The sequence below is a fragment of the Zeus faber genome, assembly GCF_960531495.2.
Source record: "Zeus faber genome assembly, chromosome: 1".
Classification (NCBI taxonomy): domain Eukaryota; kingdom Metazoa; phylum Chordata; class Actinopteri; order Zeiformes; family Zeidae; genus Zeus; species Zeus faber.
Genome location: NC_137193.1, coordinates 11444000 through 11458862, shown reverse-complemented (window position 1 = coordinate 11458862; position 14863 = coordinate 11444000). Strand labels below are relative to the sequence as shown.

The window sequence follows — 14863 nt, the reverse complement described above, 5'->3', positions numbered from 1 at the left end:
TACAACAGTTCCTCTGACTAATCTATAACGAAAGGGGAACTTTGTTGTTGTTTTTTTTTCATGAGATACAATTTGCATCAACAGTGGACTGCCTCCTTATTTCATCTGGTTCCCAGAGGCGACTTGTAATCTAACATAGTTTAATTTTGAAGGAATTTCCTGGTAAGAAACATGGTTTCCACCCCGATACGGCGGTACAAAATACAAACGTTTGCCATGGCTTACACCGACACACTACCTCCCGACCCGGTCTTGACTCTGCAGCATGACGATCTCAGCAGCCAGCATCTGAGGATCCATCAGATTAGGGAACATGTCCATGGCCTTGTCTACCAGGTGGACGTTGAAGATGGCGAGGAGCTTTTTTCGGACATTCTCCCTCTCTTTAACATGGGGTTTCGGCTGCGGACCCTGGGGACACTCCCAGTGCGACCTTTCCCCCGACCTGCCGTTCGCGGCATGGGGATGGGCCCCGAACGGATCTGACCAATATGGCTGCTGCAGGGAGGGCGGGTGGACCCTGCCGTGCTGGAAGTTGGCGGGTTGGCTGTACGCGTGCACGCTGACCGGATAGGCAGGTGCACCGTAGCCAGCGTAATGAGCCGAGCCGTAGGCCATCATGTCCGGGCTGTGGGCGCCGGCCGGCCCCATGCTGTGGCGCTGGCTGTGGGGCTGGAAACCAGACAGGGTCCCGGGCGGAGGAGGACCATGGGAGCAGCAGCTGCACGGCACCGGACTGGTGACGTAGTACTGGTGCCCTTTATGAGGGTCGAGATGTCCGCTCCTGTACTCGTCCCCATAGTGGCTTTTACAGTGTTTCCAAAGGGCCTCGGCTGCCTGGCTCTCCACGGACCCCAGTCCAGAGTCCAGCTGAAGCGGGGAGCCCCGGGGCCCCGCCGAGTCCAGGAGGTCGTGGGAAGGATGATGGCCGCCCTTCTCCTTCCGGGCCGCGTGCCTCCTGCCGGAATGGTGGCCGGCTTTGACCAGGACAACGTTTTCGCTGACGTGGGGTTTCCTCAAAGCGCCGCTACTCTGTTCCAGGGTGAGTTTTTGGGCCATCGCCTCCTCCAGCGACGGGCCGTGGGACGACCCGGCGGGACCGGAGTTCACGCCGGACGACGCGTGAGAGGAAGACAGCTTGCCCTTCCCCCGCAGCTCGTCAGCCAGGGAGAGGCCGGAGTGGCTGGGTCTCTCCGGATGGTGGAATTTACATTTGATCCCGTATGTGCATTTCCTCCCTGGATTAGGACCAATGTAAACATGCTTAATTGTGCAAGATTTGACTAGACAAACTGCAAGACTGTGCATACCCAGATGCGTTCTCACCGTAAGGGCACAGCTGCTTTTTGAGAGTCTTTGGAACCCTTCTGAGGAAGTTCTCCAGGGTGGGGCCGTGGCGTCCCAGAGGATCGTCGGGAAGCATAAACCTGAGCGCTCAGAGAGAGAGAGAGAGAGAAATTAGGTCATACTTCACCATACCCACCCCCCTCGTTCGGCCGCCCCTCCCCAACCGCCCGGCGTCACTCACTTGTCGTTCACGAAGGAGTACATGAGGAGCCTCTCCTCAATGAAGCGCTTCCACTCGGGCTTCTCTCCCTGGAGGTCCCGGTACGTGTCGTTGGACACGATGACGCCGTCCAACTCGTACGCCAGCTTGACGATGAAGCGGTCGTCGTAGCAGACCACGCGCTTTCCCGCCACGCGCCGGGACGGCGTGAACACCAGGATCCTCCTCCGCTCCAGGTCGCCATCTCGCAGAATGTGCTGATCTGAACGGCGTTTTTTTCGACACGACACAGAGTTCAATGGTAGAAAATGGAACCCCTGTACCTCCGTTAGCTCTATCGCACTCTCTCAAACGGTTTGTGACTTATACCGCGTTCCAAAGTTTTATGCAAATTATATTTTTCTCTGATTTTTCTAAATAATCGATGCAAATGACAGTCAGTATAATTTTCAGGTCATCAACCATTAGGGTATAATTCGAATGTTATTGAACAAACCTCCCAATGATAACAGTATTTTTTTCAAAAATAAGAAACTCAAAATGCACTGTTCCAGATTATTATGCACAACAGAGTTTCAAGACATTTTATAGGTTGTAAAGAACTGAAAATGATCATTTGTTGAATTTGCAGCATTATGAGTTCATATTTACTGAAATCAAAAGCTATTTCAATCAAAAACATCAGGACAAGTTACATGTGGACATAGGAGCCTTCTTTGATATCACCTTCACTATTATTGCATCAGTTGAACTTGTGAGTTTTTGGAGAGTTTCTGCTTGAATTTCTTTGCAGGATGTCAGAGCAGCCTCCCAGAGCTGCTGTTTTGATGCCAACTGCCTCCCACCCTCATAGATCTTTTGCTTGAGGATGCTCCAAAGGTTCTCTATAGGGTTGAGGTCAGGGGAGGATGGGGGCCACACCATGAGTTTCTCTCCTTTTATGCCCATAGCAGCTAATGACACAGAGGTATTCTTTGCAGCATGAGATGGTGCATTGACAGGCATGAAGATGATTTTGCTACTGAAGGCAGGGTTCTTCTTTTTGTACCATGGAAGAAAGTGCTCAGTCAGAAACGATGTACTTTGCCGAGGTCATTTTCACACCTTCAGGGACCCTAAAGGTGCCTACCAGCTCTCTCCCCATGATTCCGGCAGAAGACATGACTCCGCCACCTCCTTGCTGACGTTGTAGCCTTGTTGGGACATGGTGGCCAGAGTAGTGGATGGCACCAACCATCCACTACTCCATCCATCTGGACCATCAAGGGTTGCACGGCACTCATTAGTAAACAAGACTGTTTGAAAATGAGTCTTCATGTATTTCGGGGCTCACTGCAACCGTTTCTGCTTGTGAGCATTGGTTAGAGGTGGCCCAATAGTAGGTTTATGCACAACTGCAAGCCTCTGGAGGATCCTACACCTTGAGGTTTGCAGGACTCCAGAGGCACCAGCAGCTTCAAATACCTGTTTGCTGCTTTGTAGCGGCATTTTAGCAGCTGCTCTCTTAATCCCATGAATTAGTCTGGCAGAAACCTTCCTCATTGTGCCTTTATCTGCACAAACCCCTCTGTGCTCTGAATCAGCCACAAATCTCTTTACAATACGATGATCACGCTTAAGTTTTGTGAAATATCCAATGTTTTAATACCTTGTCCAAGGCATTGCACTATTTGAGGCCTTTCGGTAGCAGAGAGATCCTTTTTCTTTCCCATATTGCTTGAAACCTGTGGCCTGCTTAATAATGTGGAACGTCCTTCTAAAGAAGTCTTCCTTTAATTGGGCTCACCTGGCAAACTAATTATCACAGGTGTCTGAGATGGATTTCAGTGATCCAAAGAGCCCAGAGACACAATACCCTCCATGAGTTTAATTGAAAAGCAAAAAATTGAATGTTTATGACACTTACATCCAATATGCATAATAATTTGGAACACGGTGTAGTTTCCAAGCGACAGGGTCACCGTGAGGTTGAATCACCTGGGGCCCTGAAATGTATGCTTAAAGTTTAACCAATTCATGTGTCTTCATGAGCGACATCATAAAACAAACCGGTTCTATCGGGGATTTGGGAGTGACCCCATGACGATGCAGAACGCGCTGACACAAACATTTCAAACGGGTGCTCTACTGCTGGACTGTCAATCATCATTATTAGAACTGAAACTTATTGATAAACTTCAGAGCAGGGGGAATTCCCCATCAGAGCGACAATGACAAATACGCAATTTTCCATTTCCAGTTTCATTTCAGCGCAGTTTTGTTCTTAGTTTTTTTTGGCACTTTACCTCCACACATGAACGTGGCTGGTGAGAACATAGCGGCAGCTTGTATTCGGTTACATACAGGTGCGCGGTGTTTAGGGGCGGGGGGGTGAAGGGTTGCGCTCCCCCTACCTGAAATGGGAACGTCTGGCCTGGGCTGCTCCTTCCTCCACGACGGCACAAACACGGTGATGTCGGTGTGGCCGCGGTCCAGGAAGAAGGTTACGGCCAACTGGATTCCCAGGCAGGAGAACACTTCCTTGTTCCCATGGCTGAGAAAAAAACAAAACGATAAAGAATCCCAGGCACAGGGATGTTTGCTCATCCAAACGATCACTTATCTTTGGCAACGGCGGCGACAAGTTCATCGTGTTTGCTTTTACAGGCCCATATGAAAAATAATGGTTGTTTATTTAACGCTGGATTTAAGTTTTGAGTTTTTTATATGCTCGCAACAGGTCAACAAAAGGGGAAAAAAAGTGAAATATGATTCATAGATTTATGATATGCTGACTTTATCTTTAGAGTTTGGACTAAATACACCTTAATTAGCATTTTTCCTCTTCTTGAAATAGTTATGCAATGAAGAGAAACCAGAAGGAGGAATATATTTGAAAATATATGGAATATATAAATGAAAGAAATGTTATATATTTGTAATATACTTAACTACATTTTACAACAAACGTTACTGAACTCTTGTTCATATCTTTGTGTGATTGTCATGCAGTTAACTTACCGCATACTGTTTTCCCAAAACACATATGGCCTTTTGTTGATTGTCTGCTAAAACTGTGTTATAAAAACACATTTAACCAAGCACTCCAAAAAACAGAAAAATATATATATATATATATTTCAGTATGTATTCCACACAACCATGACTACTAAATTAAGGAATACCTTTTTCTAGCCATGATCAAAATAAATGAACATATTTTTAGGATTTTATGATATATTTTATGGTATATCTTTAACAGAAGTCAATTAATCAAATCGGGCAAACGGTGATATTGGTGTTATATACCAATAAATGTTTATTATATAATTACGGGCGATAAAGACACCGGTTTATCTATAGATATCTATAGATTTTGTACGGTCCCCGTACAAAGTGCTTATCACTAGAAAGAGATGTCCCCCGCCGTGCGACACAAAGACCAAACATCTTGAGGAGCATTCCATGTGACAGAGAGACGTTCCGGCCTTTGCCAAAGTCAATGTTAGAGCAAACAGATGCACTCGAGGGGGGGAGTTTATAGGTCACCGTTTACAGGACAGCCGAGGAATAAAATGTGGTCGAGCATGTTCCTGTTCAACAGCGAGGCCTTATTCTGCAAACTAAATTCCCTGAGGAAAGCAGAATTTATGATTTGCATAGCCGGGAAGCGAGTCTCCGACGTGCCTGCACGGGCGTGCAGAGATGAGGCGAAGAGGACAGAGTACAGCGCGAGTGGAGTGCGTGTCTGTCTGCGTGCGCGTTTGTCTGCGCATGTGTATTTGCAACAATGAGAGCTCGTCGGGAAAAGAAAAGGCAGAGTCTTCCCGTGGGCAGCGGTCCCGAGAAATAACACAGCACGCGCGCTCACAGGCGCGAAAACACACGCAGCCCAGAGGTCAGAACACAGGAGAAAATAAGAAATTGAGAAACAATAAAAAAACAAAAAACCTCAATATCTAGATGGTTTGTAACTAGATTTAAACAACTGAACATGCAGGCATGAAGCATTTCTCCTGGACGGCTCCCTCACCTCATCGCCACATTGCTCCCATCGATCACAACGGGCCTGAGAGCGTCGCCGCCCTCGCCGGCCTCCTCCAGGCTCTGAGGGGACGGGACGGGCAGAGACGGGTTCGGGGTCCCGGACGCCGCCGGGTCGCCCTTGGGCACCAGGCCCGACACGGTGGTCACGGGCCCCCAGCCGCCGCCGCCCCCGGTCCGGACCAGCTCCCCCAGGACACTGTTGGTGTCTGTGTTGAGGCCAAACTTCTGCAGCACCGTCCGGACCTGCGCCGTGGAGTAGCCCAGCTTTCGGAAGAAGTCCAGCTGGTTGTCCCCGGGCGGGGAGTCCCGGGACGAGTCAGAGTCGTCCGGGGCCGGGGAGAGCCGCACGCCGCGCTGCATGTTCTCAGCGGCGGCTGAGATCCATGCAGGGGTGAAGTTCTCTGGGAGGTTCCAAGTAGAGGACATCGTTAACCGTGTGCGGTGTGAAGGTTACGCGGGCGGGTGTTTTCCCGCCTCCCTCCTCCGTGCAGCCCACACATGTCCCACCTGTTTGCAAAACACGTCATGAGTGGTGGTTTGACAGTGGCGTTTTTTTTTTTTTTCTTCCTCGATTTGAGGCCGCTCGCTCTGATCGGGCTTTGCCAAAGAAATAAAAAAAAATAATAATAATAATAATTAAAAACAAAAAGAAGCACGGCCTGAACAGGACCCGGGTGGCAAACCGCCCACGAGAGAAACCGGTCCGGGGCCCTGTGGTTGGGAAGCCTTGCATTGCAACAGTATAGGAGCATATACGCTGTCAAATACCTTTCCACTCACTTCCCCGAAAATGTCCTGCTATCATAACCAATAACTAAACTAATTGAAAACTAGGCCCACGTCGCTGTTCTCAGCCTTACTCAACGTGTCTCTTAGTTAGTGACTAAACGCTGTAACAAGCATTTTTACATTCGGCATTCTGGCGCGATTCCTATGATCCCATAATACCCTCCACGAGATAAGATAAGACTTTATGAATCGGGGTTTGTTCGTTTTTTTTTTTGTTTTTTTTACAGCAGCAGCGGTTGGACATTTGACCAAAGGGAAAAGAGGAAAAGAAGTTCGCATGCCAGCGCTCACCTGTGAGAGAAACAGTTTGTTCGACTTTTCTTTCTTTTTGGTCTATTTAGATCCTATTTATGTGGCAAACATATAACACCCTCCTGTATCACGTAATGTTAACATGTTTGTTTGTTTTTCCCGTGCCATCTGCGGATGAAGGGTTTGAACCTCCCTCCTCACTTCCATCCTCGTCAGCGCTGGAGGGTGACGAGGTACAAGCTCGTTCGTCAGCGCTCCCAAGCATCCGAAGCGCATTTTCTTTTTTTTTTTAGGTCCGCTCGTTTGCGGAGACTCGGGGCCTCTACTCGGCAGCGTCGCTCGCGGTCCGCCCTCGCCGGTAAATGACTTTATCTTTGGTTTTTCTGGTCCGGTTGAAAATCGGACCGTGGAGAAGTGGCACAGAAGCCGCCCGATGCGACCACCGCCGTCACTCCCAAGTGCATTCAAACGCAAGCCGCTTGGCGGGAAACACTTTAATTTCGGTGTAAATCACACTCGGGGCGCTCTCGGTTTCGCCGGGCTCGATTTGGGGGCGGGGAGGGGAGGGGAGGGGAGGGGAGGGGGCCGGCGGGTGTGTTTTCACGGAGCGAGCGGAGCGGAAGGTCCTCCTCCCGCCGACCCGCACGACTACGCGCTGTCGCTCGCGTTGGCGGCGGTTGCCGTAAAATGTGACAACTGGGTGTCCGAACGACAGTTTCTCGGTGAAGCGTCTTGCGACTGTAACGCCAAACGCTCCGCGCCGTCGCGCCAACGGTTGCGGGTTCCGAGCGCGACGCCGGCCGCGCTCGGCTTTTCCGTCGCGACGCTCCGCGACTTTTACCCGCCTCCAAAGGTAAAAAAACAACCAACAACAAGAACAACAACAACCCAAAGTACTTGAGGATTGAACTTACCCGCGCGTAACGGGACGTATCTTTGGCTCTTTCGTGGCCCGGGAGGAAGCTCCGCCACCGGCCGGCAGACTGACTGTGAGCGACGCACCTGACGGAGCAGGAAGTCCACGCTGCCTCCCTCTCCGTGGCTTCAGCGGGTCGAGCAAATCACACCCTGTTTACCTGACGCAATCAGCCAGAATTTCATACTGTAAATATTATAATAACTGTATTTAAGATAATATGGTAATATATTATCTATAATGTCATAATTATATATAATATATAAATATGATATACTATCCACAGTATTTATTATTATTTTATTATCTAATATTATTAATAATAATAATAATAATAATAATAATATAATTGTAATAATAATAATAATAGTTTATACTAAGAATAATAACTTATAATGAGAAAAATAAGAATGATAATATATTTTCATACTGTTTTTGCTATTTGTTTAATAGCATGTAAGTATCAAAATCTAGGGCGGAAGTGTTTTTTTAATTTATTTATATTATTTATTTTTATTATTTATTATTATTATTTCTATTATTATTTATATTATTTATATATTTTTTTTCTCGTTTACCTTTCTCTCCGTTTCTACAGGTATGTGTTTTTCTTTAATAAAGATGTATCTTTAATTTTATGCCCACTTTGTTCTCTTTCGTTCACGTGTCTGTTTGTGAAGCACTTTGTAAATGTATTTTGAAAAGTGTTGTATAAATAAAGCTTTGCTCACTTATTTGCTTTGACTTTGTTTGTTCTCATTGTCTTCACCCTGTTCTTGACTTATAGTTAACGGATTAAAAGAGTGCAGGCCTGCTGTTACTAGGGCCATCGCAGCACGTCGGCGTAATTGCGTTAAACTATTATTTTAATAAATAAGAAATTGCAAGGATACCCCGGAAATCTTTCACCTGTACTCCAGCCCTCTTCACGGAGCCGTCATTTTTCAGCCGTCATTTGTGATCAGTTCTACCATCCACCCAGTCTGAACTTGAAGCCTTTGTCTGTCTTTTGCAGTGCAAGAGATGACTGAAAACACTAGACAGACAGACAGACAGACAGACAGATAGATAGATAGATAGATAGATAGATAGATAGATAGATAGATAGATAGGCACATCACAGCAGTGGATACTCAGTGGTTTGTTTAATGGTACTAGGTGCTTCAAATCGATACAGTATTTTATTAATCACTGGATAAGGGCTTTGCTTTATTCATGTGTTATTGCACATAGTATTGCACCTGTTGAAAAATTTAACGGTTAACACATAAAAGCCTAATCATGATGCTAATGCTGGATATTAGTCATACATACTCAGACAACCTGCTAAGGTTTCAGGAGGTTACAACAAATTCTATGTTTTGATTGTCATATATTTTAGGCATAGGGATTCAACCAATATTAAACAAAAAATAAAAGCATTATTGTTTAAGCTATATCTAAGTTAAGTTAAAGTTTAGATTAAATTATTGATTAGGTTGTTGGGTCGACCCAGTCGCCCAAATAACTGATTAAAGAGCATTTTCCACAGGTATTAACTTGTACTTATTACATATACTTGTTGAAATATTATTACTTCCACTATTTCTGAGCCTTTTTCTTTGATAGATAGAGTCACACACTGGGTTTTTTCCACTCTTGTGGCTCTGGCTTGGGTGTTAGTTTCGGGTGGTCAGTGGATTAAGGGCTGGATTTGTCTCAAATGCAGGCTTGGGTGTCACATGGGCTTATGTCATCAATTCTGACCATTGTTGCACAGCCTGTGTCGATGCCTGCTGAGGTGGTGGTTTAGGAGTGATTTGCAGGGTGTCTTCAGTATCATTCGATTAGATGTGTGTTTGGGTGTGTTTTCTGGTTCAGGTTCTGAACCTTTCTCTGAGGGCACTACTTCTGGTTCAGTTGCTGGTTGCTCAAATGTTGGTTCTTGGCTGTGCTCGGCACTGGTTTCGGAATCAAGGTATGGCTTAGGTGATGGTTCGGATGTGCTCCATGGTGTTGTTTCGAAAGTGTTGCTAGGATCTGACGTCATTTCTGTCTGGGAATTTGGTCTGAAGTCCATGTGTGGTTCAAGTGCGTGTTCTTCGCTAGGCCTTGACATTGATGACTCAGGCATGGTTGGTTCGGGTGTGTTTTCTGGTTCTGGTTTGACTGTTGGTTCTCCTGACCCATTCTCTGAGGGCACTACTTCTGGTTCAGTTGCTGGCTGCTCAAATGTTGGTTCTTGGCAGTGCTCGGCACTGGTTTCGGAATCAAGGTATGGCTTAGGTGATGGTTCGGATGTGCTCCATGGTGTTGTTTCGAAAGTGTTGCTAGGATCTGACGTCATTTCTGTCTGGGAATTTGGTCTGAAATCCATGTGTGGTTCAAGTGCGTGTTCTTCGCTAGGCCTTGACATTGATGACTCAGGCATGGTTGGTTCGGGTGTGTTTTCTGGTTCTGGTTTGACTGTTGGTTCTCCTGACCCATTCTCTGAGGGCACTACTTCTGGTTCAGTTGCTGGTTGCTCAAATGTTGGTTCTTGGCTGTGCTCGGCACTGGTTTCAGAATCAAGTTTTGGCTTAGGTGATGGTTCGGATGTGCTCCATGGTGTTGTTTCGAAAGTGTTGCTAGGATCTGACGTCATTTCTGTCTGGGAATTTGGTCTGAAGTCCATGTGTGGTTCAAGTGCGTGTTCTTCGCTAGGCCTTGACATTGATGACTCAGGCATGGTTGGTTCGGGTGTGTTTTCTGGTTCTGGTTTGACTGTTGGTTCTCCTGACCCATTCTCTGAGGGCGCTACTTCTGGTTCAGTTGCTGGCTGCTCAAATGTTGGTTCTTGACTGTGCTCTGCGCTGGTTTCGGAATCAAGGTATGGCTTAGGTGATGGTTCGGATGTGCTCCATGGTGTTGTTTCGAAAGTATTGCTAGGATCTGACGTCATTTCTGTCTGGGAATTTGGTCTGAAGTCCATGTGTGGCTCAAGTGCGTGTTCTTCGCTAGGCCTTGACATTGATGACTCAGGCATGGTTGGTTCGGGTGTGTTTTCTGGTTCTGGTTTGACTGTTGGTTCTCCTGACCCATTCTCTGAGGGCACTACTTCTGGTTCAGTTGCTGGCGGCTCAAATGTTGGTTCTTGGCTGTGCTCGGCACTGGTTTCGGAATCAAGGTATGGCTTAGGTGATGGTTCGGATGTGCTCCATGATGTTGTTTCGAAAGTGTTGCTAGGATCTGACGTCATTTCTGTCTGGGAATTTGGTCTGAAGTCCATGTGTGGCTCAAGTGCGTGTTCTTCGCTAGGCCTTGACATTGATGACTCAGGCATGGTTGGTTCGGGTGTGTTTTCTGGTTCTGGTTTGACTGTTGGTTCTCCTGACCCATTCTCTGAGGGCACTACTTCTGGTTCAGTTGCTGGCTGCTCAAATGTTGGTTCTTGGCTGTGCTCGGCACTGGTTTCGGAATCAAGGTATGGTTTAGGTGATGGTTCGGATGTGCTCCATGGTGTTGTTTCGAAAGTGTTGGTAGGATCTGGAGTCATTTCTGTCTGGGAATTTGGTCTGAAGTCCATGTGTGGTTCAAGTGCGTGTTCTTCGCTAGGCCTTGACATTGATGACTCAGGCATGGTTGGTTCCGGTGTGTTTTCTGGTTCTGGTTTGACTGTTGGTTCTCCTGACCCATTCTCTGAGGGCACTACTTCTGGTTCAGTTGCTGGCTGCTCACCTGTTGGTTCTTGGCCGGGCTCGAATGTGGATGATCCTGGCTTGACTGAAGGTTCATGACTGGTATGCAGGCCTTGTTCTGCTGTCATTTGTGGTCGCACTGGTGGTTCTGACATTTGCCCAGATATTGGTGACTGTGAATCAGTTGTTGGTTCAGTTGTTGATGTGACAGGGGGTTCAATTGTTGGCTTCAGTCCTGATGTGTGTGTGGGTGTGGTTGGTGTCTCCAATGGAAGATCTGTCTCTAATTCAGGATGTTTGTGTGGCCCAGACATCTGCTCTAAAACCTGCTCGGATATGGATGAGTCTGGTGCTGTGCCAGCCACTGAGTTTTCCCTTAGTGTTGTTTCTGGCTCTCTCCCAGTAAGCGTATCTGGTGCCAGTTCAGAATCAAGGTGTGGCTTAAGTGGTGGTTTGGGTGTGCTCCATGGTATTGTTTGTAAACTTTTTCTAGGTTTTGATGTCATTTCTGTCTCGGAAGTTGGTCTGAAATCCATGTGTGGTTCAAGTGCTTGTTTTGTTGCTAGGCCTTGATGTTGATGACTCCAGCATGGTTGGTTCGGGTGTGTTTTCCGGTTCTGGTTCAACCGCTGGTCCCCCGACACTCTCTCTGAGGGCACTGCTTCTGGTTTATTTGCTGGCTGCTCAAGTGTTGGTTGTTGGCTGTGCTCCAATGTGGATAATCCTGGCTTGACTGAAGGTTCAGGACTGCTATGGAGGCCTGGTTCGGCTGTCATTTGTGGCTCCACTGGTGGTTCTAACATTTGCCCAGACATTGGTGAAGAGGAATCAGTTGTTGATTCAGTTGTTGATGTGATAGGAGGTTCAAGTGTTGGCTTCAGACCTGATGTGAGTTTGGGTGTAGTTGGTGTCTCCAGTGGAAGATCTGCCCCTAATTCAGGATTGTTGTTTGGCTCAGGCGTTTGTTCTAAAACTGTCTCAGATATGGGTGAGTTTGGTGCTGTGCTGGCCATTGAGTTTTCCCCAAGTGTTGTTTCTGCCTCTCTTCCAGCAACTGCATCAGGCTGTGCCAATAGGCTGTTCAGGTCACCAGGCCACTCAGAATCAAGGTGTGGCTTAGGTGATGGTTCGGAAGTGCTCCAGGGTGCTGTTTCTGGAGTGTTGCCAGGTTCTGATGTAATTTTTGTCTCTGAAGTTGGTCTGAAGTCCATGTGTGGCTCGTGTGCTTGTTCTTCGCTAGGCCTTAACGTTGATGACTCAGGTATGGTTGCTATATCAGTATATTCAGTAGTCGATCCTAGTGGAGGGTGTAGCTCCTGGGTTGTTTCCAAAAGAAGTGTTGATTCAGAAGTTGACTGAGGCCCAATAGCAGGTTCTGATACTTGCTGAGGTGTCAGTGACAGTGACTGGGAATCAGGTGCTTTCTCAGAAGAGGACTGTGAGTCCAGTGTTGCTTCTGACTCTTGTGTTGGTGATTCTGGATCAGGGAGTGGTTCAGGGTTAGCGTGTAATTCCGATGTAGTTCCAGGCGTAGATGCTGTATCAGCGTCTATTTGTGGCCCACCATTTGGCTCTGTCTGTTGCCCAGAGGTTGTTACATCTGATTCAGACGCCAGTCCCTGATTAGTAAGAGGCTCATTTGTCTTCTCCTCTGATCCTGGAGTCTCAGACTCAGATACCTTTGTGGTCTGTGGTGTTATCGATGATTCCAGCTGAAGGGATTGTTCAGAAGTAGTGCTTGACTCAAGAGTTGGTTCTAAACCTAGGTGGGTCATCAGTGATGTGGGTGCTGGTTTGGCTTCAGTTGTTATCTGAGATATAATTTCTGACTCGTGTGCCGGTTCAGGGTTAGTGTCTGAATCAGTTGTGACTTGGGATGGCTGTTGTTCAGGCACTTGTATTGTAGGTACAGGCGTTTTTCCAGCTGTGGTGTGTGTCCTTAATGGCTGTTCCGATTGAGATGTTAGCTTAACAGCAGTGTGGCCCTCAGCCAGATCATACGTCTTAAGAGACTGCATGGACTCAGATGTTGGTTCAGGAATTGTTTGCGGTGAAGGCTCTTTGGTTGGGGATTCCCCATCTCTATTTTTTGTGCCATTGCGGCAAACACATGGCTTCACCTCAATGATGTTCTTGATGAGCTCAGGACTGGGAAAGTTCATGGTTAAGACACCTAAGCAGCTTGGGTTTGGGTTGCTTCTCTTGTGCTCCATTGCAAGGTCATTGAGCTGCTTGTTCACTCCTCGAGCCACCATTTTGGGGCTGTTGTAAAAAGATGACGCTGTGGTGTCAGTTAGGACAATATGTTGCGCGCAATTATTTTCAGCTACCTTCAGATATTTCTTTATCTTCTTTATTTTTTTCTCTGTATCCTTGAACTTGGCATCATCAGGGAAAAACGTGTCATGGTTCAGGACCCCAGTATTTAAACTGCCAGTCTGAATAAACACAATCTTTCCCCTAGCTTGTTTCATATTTGGAACTGAAAGCTCAGTCCATACTCTGTCCTTAAAGCTTTCAACCAATTTTAGGATGCGTCTTGTAGTTGTTTTCTTGTACAGTCCATGAAGTGTCACACTTAAAAGCACAGTCTCACTTGAATGCATCCCTAAGAAGTCCAAAATGACCTTAAGGACCTCTTCAAATTGCATTTGTTGCCAAAGCATCCAGTAACCGTCTCGGATATCCACACTTTTTTGTGTGATGAACCAATTTCCAGCATGAACATCGAAATATCGAAGTCCTGCCTTTAGTTGCTTGTCCAAGGTCCAAACTTGACTTCTTAAACGTGGTACACCGTATAAAGTCAGGCTTTCGTGTGTTCCTGGGATGGAAATAGCTGAAATCTGAGTGTCGTCAGGTATAGACTCCATCCATTTCAGGTTATAAGACCCTTCATCCAGTTCTGGGTTGCCATTGAAACCTCTCTCTGAACCCGAAGAGAACATTACAGCAACTCTGGGTGGTGAGGGAGAGAGATAGACGAGAGAAGGGGGAGGAGAGAGAGCAAATTTGTCACATATGGCTTAGATGATCAAGAGATCAGTTCAACACATTTTGAAAAAGCAAAAATAAGATGGCTTGATTTATTCAAAATGAAACAGAAAATGCACCGCGGGACTATACGTTAACACAAAATGTATAAAAAAATTCAGCAGGCCTTTTTGTAGAGTGGTCAGTAGTGAGATTGTAGCGGGGGAGACTACAAAGGAAGTATCTATATCTATATTTAGGATTTACTTACACAGAGAGAACCCAGAGGTGTCGATATATCCCCATTTGTAGTATTTGAGCTATTCCGCTGTCCAGTGAATCCATTCAGGAACGGTGCAGGAATCATCTGCTGTGGTGTAAATATTGAGCAATTCTCCTGTGTATAGCAAAACCTTAATTGTGAGCCAGAAAGACGCACAGGCAGTGAACGGTAGACAGCCGCCTCCCTCTGGAATGCATCGCTGCGTCAGATTATGGAGATAGACTTTCATTTGCATCACTCAACCATTACATTTCCACCATAATGGTGTGCGTGTGTGTGTGCGTGCGTGCGTGTGTGTGTGTGTGAGAGAGAGAGAGAGAGGGAGAGCTACGGAGGGCAAATTTGGAAGTAGGAAAATTGCTGATTGGATCACATAGTAAAAGTCAAGATAGTGAGTTAAATGAAGCCCTACGGTTATGAAAATACACACCAGGCTTATTAAATGAGCTATCGTCTGGACA

General features: G+C 46.6%; 1 protein-coding gene across 2 annotated transcripts; it reads right to left on the bottom strand.

Moving 5' to 3' along the window:
• Positions 1-7511, bottom strand: zc3h12ab (zinc finger CCCH-type containing 12Ab). Of its 2 annotated transcripts, XM_080006984.1 has the most exons (6): positions 7489-7511; positions 5520-5934; positions 3901-4040; positions 1529-1769; positions 1327-1427; positions 1-1238 (listed from the first exon to the last, which is right to left on the bottom strand). In XM_080006984.1, the coding sequence occupies exons 2-6, from the start codon at positions 5891-5893 to the stop codon at positions 235-237; spliced, it is 1860 nt and encodes a 619-aa protein (XP_079863110.1). In that variant the 5' UTR covers positions 5894-5934; positions 7489-7511; the 3' UTR covers positions 1-234. The 2 variants fall into 2 exon arrangements, with proteins under 2 accessions (XP_079863110.1, XP_079863109.1); XM_080006983.1 differs by lacking the exon at positions 7489-7511 and having other exon boundaries at positions 5520-5966.
• Positions 7512-14863: the final 7352 nt, after the last annotated feature.